Source organism: Argentina silus, assembly GCF_951799395.1.
Source record: "Argentina silus genome assembly, chromosome: 13".
Lineage (NCBI taxonomy): Eukaryota > Metazoa > Chordata > Actinopteri > Argentiniformes > Argentinidae > Argentina > Argentina silus.
Window position 1 is genome coordinate 2799780 of NC_139667.1, and position 8301 is coordinate 2808080.

General features: G+C 39.8%; 2 protein-coding genes across 2 annotated transcripts in view; one reads left to right on the plus strand and one right to left on the minus strand.

Annotated features, from left to right (window-relative positions):
• Positions 1-3855: 3855 nt before the first annotated feature.
• grem1b (gremlin 1b) lies at positions 3856-4407 on the plus strand (the record flags this gene model as incomplete). The annotated part of the gene is made up of 1 exon (XM_083683624.1): positions 3856-4407. One exon carries the CDS (start codon positions 3856-3858, stop codon positions 4405-4407), a length of 552 nt encoding a protein of 183 aa, XP_083539750.1.
• A 2126-nt stretch (positions 4408-6533) lies between these two features.
• The window catches only part of LOC310814298 (formin), a 47014-nt gene continuing 45246 nt past the window's right edge, over positions 6534-8301 (minus strand). Inside the window, exon 17 of the mRNA XM_083683618.1 lies at positions 6534-8301. This exon is cut by the window's right edge and continues 717 nt beyond it. The gene's annotated coding sequence lies outside the window, so the exon portion shown is untranslated.

Here is an 8301-nt window from a genome sequence, read left to right on the forward strand (position 1 = left end):
AGGGAGAGAGGGAGAGAGAGAGAGAGCAGTGCTGTCTCCCAGAACTTTGGAAATCACTCCCTTCCATGTTTGCCAAATAGAGGGCGAGGACGTAATTTGGTTCTAACGTCTGCCAGTGTAGGCTAGAACAGGGCACATTTAGCTGTTTAGACAACTGCACACAGGCCTACAGGTTTGAAGCCTTCAAATATTTTGGAGCATTTAATCTCTATTGATCTCATTTACCTACCTATTTTAACGGTCATTGGATTGACACAATCTATCAAGGTTTTTCATCATGATCATTTGCAGTAGCAATTATTGGTGATTAAATGTGTATACATGACAAGACTCGCCTGATACAGTGGGGCGTCCAGAGGCCATTTTGAAGGAATTGTTTTTATTGATAGTTGATGTGTGGTGGGGCACAAAAACGTTCCGTGGCAACTGTGCTACACATCAGTGGACAGGATTCCATTGAAGTGAAGATAAAGTGAGTTCATCCCAATCCAACGTGAAGCACTTTTTCGCATCTTGTGCAAAATCTCGTATCATGAAATCAATCAATCAACGGTTATTCTGATATTATTATCGATATTATTATAACGACTATCAATACGAATTATTATAACATTTATATAATATTTATTATTGTTATTATTATGACTAATTGTTATTGTAATTATTATCCCCATATTATCATGATATTAGGCCTATTATTATTCAATACCCATAGAGCAAGACAACAGGTGACTGAAATCTGACCAATTATAAAAGGTCTTGCGTGGTGTAGAGACTCTCCTATCAGCCCCATCAGAAAAAGGCCTATTCATTAATGGGCTTGTTTGTCTGTGATGAAGCACGATCGAGCACTAAAGACCCAGGGGGGTAGAACAGACAACAGCCAAAGAAGAAGCAAACCAAACACGATAGTGAACAGTCTTTACCCATGTGGTTATATGTGGCCATAGCCCAATTGCGCCTTCACATCACCATAAACTATGCGCCGACGCATTTTCACGGGATGCGGCTGTCTGGCAATAGGATGCGATTCTCTCAGTCAATGACCCACACCCCACAAAGGTAAGGTATGAGTACAACCACTCATCTGCACACGCGTTTCATGCGTTTTTGTTTGCCTTCACAGCGTTTGCATTATGTTGACTTTGGAGGGTTTTAGAGAGACATGGGCCGCCAACCATGTGTTGAGCAGATGGAGAGAAGTCCAGTAGGCCTAAATATTACAGCACTCGCGAGAGAGGAAAGAGGATGGTCGGCAATAACTGTAAACATGACTAGGTCACCAAATTCTCGGACTTCTAAGACAGTGCGTACTTTTGGATGGCGGAGGAAATGTAGCTATAAACAAACACTTCACTAGCCTATACATTCATATATCTATATAAATATTCTATAATATTGAGACCTGTCCAGTTGTTGTGAATTATGCCTATAGGCCCAAGTTGTGTAACTTAATAAACAATTATTATAATATTTCAAAATGCTTGCAGAATGAACGCCAACGTTTTTATTTGGGATATACACAGCTGTAAATTGGAAACATTTGGATGCCAAAACGGGTGTTATTCTTTGTCAAAAAATGTGTTGACGTAAACTAGGCCTACATATAAATTGTGAAATCGCCACAATTATTGGCTCAACAGAATTAGTTGACGCAAATGGATTTTACACCATTAAAAAGACTTGGGACATTTTTAATTGTTTTGAAATTAAGGCTATTACTTGTAGAGACCCCCCTGTTTATAAGCAACATAAACGCTCTCAACTAAACTATAAATAGTGCGAATATTGGACAATCAAGTGAATCACCTGAGATAAAACAGCTTAGTCGAAAATGTGTGACTCAAATTAGCCTTCTGAGTTTATGGGCTGTGTTTGTATTTCGAAAGAATCTGATAGACATGGTTTTGGCTTCTCCCTGAATTTATTCTAAAACATCAGCACTGACCACATTTTCACCTTTTCTTCCCGGCCCAAATTTGTCCAAAATATTTGTTTTAGTTTCCCACAAATTGCTCACTCCATAACCCACATTTAACCCACGTTATTTCAAGTGGACAATGCGCGTATTTTCTCTTACAAAGAATTGAAGAAATATGCATGCATATTTCAATTAGTGAATATTTAATGCGACACATTTGAGCTTAATCTGCAATATCTTAATATTAATGTATTTTTTCTTGAGTTATTCGTTTTCTAATAGTTTTTACTGTACATGTTGATGTTTAGTCAAGCTGTTAGTCAATCAATCACTCTATTTGTTTGGTTGTTAACCAAAAATGTCAACAACATTTGACACTCAAAGCACGACCACATCTACTATGGAGAGTTTAATCTAATCCAAACAATGTTTGAAGATATATTTGAGTTGTGATAAACCAGTTCGGAATGGAACAACTGCGATGTCCAGGCCTAGGCTATTTGGATATTTGCTCATTTAAACGATGAAACATTTTATTTTACAGTGTTTCTTTCAGTTTTTATTTCACTTAAATATATTTTCACAATGTGCTTCTCTGTCATTATAGGCCTACATTAAAACTATAATGCAATTCTATAATATGTGCCGACAAGCCAAATATTTACGCACGACATGCATACACCACTTATTGGGAGGATAATTCTTCCAGTTTGCATGCATCCTAAAGAAACTAAAAGCAAGTGTCAGGTATTATTATGTAATTGCCATTCAGTGTAAAATGTACACTTTTCTCTCAAAATGTGTTGGAGCTAAAACGTCTGAGAAATCATGCAGTAGATCAAAATAGCCTAAGCTACTCTATATTTACGACGTGCATAACATCCACAAATGTGTGCCCAGTAGAACACTGAAGTCTGGTTTCCATGAAATCCTTGCCAAAGTTCTCTTACTCCCCCTCCCCTTGATATTCCTTGGTTGTCTGTTTTCTTAAAGTGGGTTCGGGGAAGTGTTGAGGGGGCGGATAGTTTTGATTTTCCCTGCATCGTGCTTAGCCAATAATGTAGAGGGATCTGTTGTGCACATCTCAGCTGGCAGACATTTAAAAAGGAGACAGTCCGGCGCTGCAGCAATTTGTATTAAAACCCCAGCCTCTTTCTATGGAATCGTTAGCAACTCCAGACTCCCACCAGCGCGCGCCCCCTCTGCAGTACAGTCGACACCATTAGCTGCCTCTCGCCTCGGGACACTTCATAAAGAACACCCACCACAGATAATTTCATTTGCGGCTACTTGGAGGTTTTGACAGGTGAGTGAATTTTGACTTTAGATCTGAGAAAGTGCGTGCGTAAAACATGTTATCGGATTAGATTCCACATGTTGCAGGTGTTTGTAACGCATAACTTTCTCTGATATGTACAGCTCTCCTGTGGTTTTGCTAAACCTAACCTTGGGCTTAGGCTCCTTGTGTACTTCTCATTTAAGCATGAAAAATAAGACAACAATTATCATACACGCGCATAAAGCGCCGACCATTTTTTTTCATAGGCTATATTTTACGTATAGGCGTTCGCCCTATACATGACTGCTATTCTCATATCCTTAAATTGGAAACGCATTATAATGTAAAAGGCTATAACCTATTCAGTTCTGACGACATTGTCGATGTACACTGTGAGTTAAGTGTAACATATGACTTTCGAAACAAACTACCTTGGTGCCGTCAAAGACTAATAGTGAAGGCAATGTTGATTACGAGAGAATTTAGATTCTCATTTGTCCCTCATAACTGAAGAGTTTCCTGCTCAATTGCACAAGAGCAAAAAAAAAAAGCCGACCGAAGCACGCGTAATTACGCAGCGTAAACTGTCTGACGATTGTAACAACCATGTTGCAATGACACATGATAATTCAATCTTCCTTGTCTTTCATCAAGGATGGCCAGCTCGGCGCGTATACTCTGTGGCGTGGTTTTCATCTTGGGGCTGCTATCCTCTCCTGTGGAGTCAAAAAGGAATCGGGGCTCCCAAGGCGCCATTCCTCATCCAGACAAAAACAACCCAAACGAATCGGAGCAGCAACCGCAGCCACCGCAGGCGGGCTCTGGCTCCCGTGGGCGGGGAAAGAGCCCCGCTGCACCGGCTGAGGAGGTTCTGGAGTCCAGCCAGGAAGCTTTACATGTCACGGAGCGTCGCTATCTGAAACGCGACTGGTGCAAGACCCAGCCACTGAAGCAGACCATTCACGAGGAGGGCTGCACCAGCCGCACCATCATCAACCGGTTCTGTTACGGACAGTGCAACTCTTTCTACATCCCAAGGCACGTCCGCAGGGAAGAGGGGGCCTTCCAGTCGTGTTCGTTCTGCAAGCCAAAAAGATTCACTACTATGACTTTCACTTTGAACTGTCCGGACCAGCAACCATCCACCAAGAAAAAACGCATCCAGCGCGTAAAGCAATGTCGCTGCATTTCCATAGACCTGGACTAGACCAACGTGTGTGTGTGTGTGTGTGTGTGTGTGTGTGTGTGTGTGTGGCGCGTTCATTAGACTCCTCATTTAACAACTATGGAATTTTTCAGATGAAGGAGACACTGTACAACCAGCAAGGAGCATATTTCCACATGGGGAAATGTTCAACCTGCGAGGAACGTTCATACAGTTTGTGTGCGTCATATGTTGACTTTCTGCTCCTGTAGATATAGGCTACATGGGCATACTCTTTTGTAAACAACGCCTGCTGTATAACATACGTTTTATTTGTCTGTAATTTCTCATGATGCAAATTGCGATAGTGGCAAGAAACCTTGCATGGTAAAACATGGAATGATCACAAGCTGCCGAATGACGTGTAATAACCAAAATGCACGGCTTTACTCACCTTCACAAATAAGACCGCAGAACCATACACAACTGACGTTTTCACTCTGGACAAACACAACACAATTTCCCATCCATCTTGACTGGGAAACTTCAGCCAACATGATGTAGGCTTCTATGCGTTTATATGACTGATAAATAGATAGTTTCCACTATGTGGAGTTTGAGGATGAGTGATATTATTTAATGTGATAGTGAGATGTTTATGAAATTTCCAGACTGCTCCATTGATTTCTGTGAATCTCGACCAACACATATCTGGTTTCAATGGGGAAAATATATTTTGTAAAGTTTTAGTAGGCCTATAGACTTATGTTCGATGATATAATACATCGATGCTATCAAATGTTTGTATTAGTTACACATGGTATTCTGCAGAATGAATTGTGCAGAATTTGTTAATATTGTTGCAAATGGAACTGTTTATGTTAGTTATCCATACACGCATTGTATGCAACCGGTTTGTTAATTTTCTATGAGTAAGTGATCCACCCAACAATTACAAAATAAACTGATATCGACGTTGATGCAGCGTTCGCTAAAAGTGCTTCTTTGTACAAAGTTGCTGTCGGAATGTTTCAGCAAACAAGGCGCACAGAGCAAAGGTTAAATGCATCGTAAATTAACTTACTCTCCAACTGCAAAGACTCTGATTTCATGCAGAGCATTTTATGCATCAGGTTAACCCGAAACACCAAATAAAAACATCTTCTCCGGTGATGGGCTGTTTTCTTCTTGCTTGTTGGAGCCAGCCTCTTGCTGGGTCATTTATACGTTCCTTAGACCCTTGGATACATTTCGTCGTAAAACGACGATAATTTATGAGGAAAGACCACAAGAAACGCGAATACATGACAGACCCAACAACCTTTTCAATAACCCCTTCAAACGATGTTTTCCCAGTTTACAATAGGCTCTTCCCCGCTCGCAAATCTGTCATTGCGATGGGTCCATGTCACAACGGCGGTGTTTGCAAGGGCATTTGCAAGTGTGGTTTCTTGCTTCAGCTAGGCTGAGGCTTCTCTGCAAGAGGATGAATCAATTAATTGATCTTTGGAGTAGCCTACAAGAGGCATACTGCGCAAGGACAGGATGAATATGGAGATTAAGTGAGTTTCTGATTCGACATTGTAGGAGTTAGGCTATAACAAACACGAAAGCGTTTATTTTCGGTAGAATATTCCAATACAACACTAACCCTCCGATTATTAAAATCAACTGAGAATAGGCTAAACTAAGTTGGTGTTTATGCCATCATCACAACCACAATTATAAGCGGGAGGAAATTATTTCAATCAAGAGCAGAAAGTCATGGTTGTCTTAATAATTAATAATAGGCCTATCCAATGTGGCTGAAATGGCTATTAGTTAATATCCGTAAGATTTCTGTCATTATTATAAAACATGATTTTATGATGGAAAAATGCAGTTAAAAATGTCAATCTATCAATGAAACAAGTATACAGTAAAAATGTTGTCCCCCACGAATGATGTAGCATCCCCCTTGGCTATATCAGTATAATTTCGGAATTTCAGTTGTTTACGATAGCTCCCCCCTTGGGCCAATCAGTGTAATTTTGTAAATGCCGGATACTTTTGGCAAGACGCATCATTTACCCAAGTGTCGTCAACATTGTCCCAGTGGTGTCTGAGACATCGCGTGTGACATATGAACATACGAACGGAAAACGATCCACAGTCCCCTCTCCGTGGTGTATAATAATTACACGAGCCACTTTAATGAATATATTTTCACCTTTATTTGGCTACTGCACCATTACTGAGCCTGAATGTTATTGTAAGGGTAGAGTGTGTTGAAAGTATAGAAAATAGAAAAGGAGGGTTAACACATCCGTTTCCATGCGTGGGAGGTTCTCATCAACGACTCCAGTTAAGACTTTGGTGACAGAATCATAGTGATCTTTGCAACCATTACTTTGATCCTTAGAAATTCATTTTTAAGCACACTTTTTAAATCAATGTTGAAGCACCATTATGGGGTAAAAAAAAAAAAGATACCACACGAGCCATCATCATTAGGCCTGACTTAGGGACACAAGTTGAATTTCTACTAATATTGTTTTTAAAACATACAATATACAATTCTAAAGTTATGACATGTCTTCATACAGAAATCAATGGCACATTAAAAAGATTATGGAGGCGAAAAGATTGTTAAACAGTGCTACACATTAAGTCTTCAACACCACTCTCAATGGGACCTGCCAGAACTGTCATCATTACATCATTCAAAGTACACATGGTTTGAATTGGTATACACAATTGTTTTGTACTTGTTCTATATTGTCTAAAAAGGCAATGTGTTTAGACAAATTATTCTTAAATTGGGTCAAGAAGGAGTAACATTATTTGGGGTATCAAAGCTAAACTTACTATGCAGTCACAACCATATGAAACTAAATACATCTTTCACCTGGCTGAGCCATTTATGCAGCTTCCTCGAGACAAGGCAGAAATCATATACAAAAATACAGCCTCAAAGAGAAAACAACTGACGTTTTGGCATAAAATAAATCTTTCATATTCATATACAAATAATGGTTCATCCCTATCAATATAGGGGCATAGCCATTTATAGTTTACCAAGACAACGCTCAAATCTTACAGAGTGAAAATAACAATATTTTTGTTAAATAAATATACTATAGTTCTCTCCAAAAATTCTAAATGGATAATGTAATTTTCATCGCAACATTTCGTAATTCACAAATGTTCTTTTTATAGCAAGGGAACCATAGAGTTGCATAGAAGTTCAAACAAAGGGTGCAAAAAAGTGTACATCTGTCCCATTGACAATAACAGGGAATGTGGCATTGCTACGACATACAGCTGTTGCAAGCAGGAAAGTGCTGAGGATTGTGACACTGCGTCAAAACAACATTCACTAAGAGGAACTTATTTGATCGTACACTTGAAGAATCGCTCAGCTTAGCCACACTTAGAAGTCCTGTCGCTCTGTCAGCAGATAGGGTTGTTTCTGACGTCTCAGGGGGTGTTTTAGGGGTTAGGGAGCGAGACGGTGCTGCCTGGGTCTTGGCCGTCACCCAGGAGGGGTCAGTCTAGTGCAGTCACACAGCGTAGCTACCTACAATAGTTAATCCACTCTGTCTGATTAACAGACACTGACGTCTGCCTTCATCAGGACTCTCAGTCCAACGCAGAGTTTTTGTCAGAGCGAAGTGTCAGATCGAAACCTTCTGTCCCTGCTTATTTTCAAACTGACACAATGTGAAATGCATTTACAAGACTCACCCCACAACAGGACAAGCCATAGCAGATGAATACATTTAAGTACTTTATATTGCTTACATATTCCAAATAATTATTGGAACATCAACCACAGAGCTACTTATTCTTTTGACAGTAATCTTTCCTCTGAGCAAAGGTCACCTGGTCGCTATATTGGTTAACATATAGCACAACAACAACAAGGCATTATGCTACATTTGCATAATCTACAATGCATTAGACTATTCTATCTAT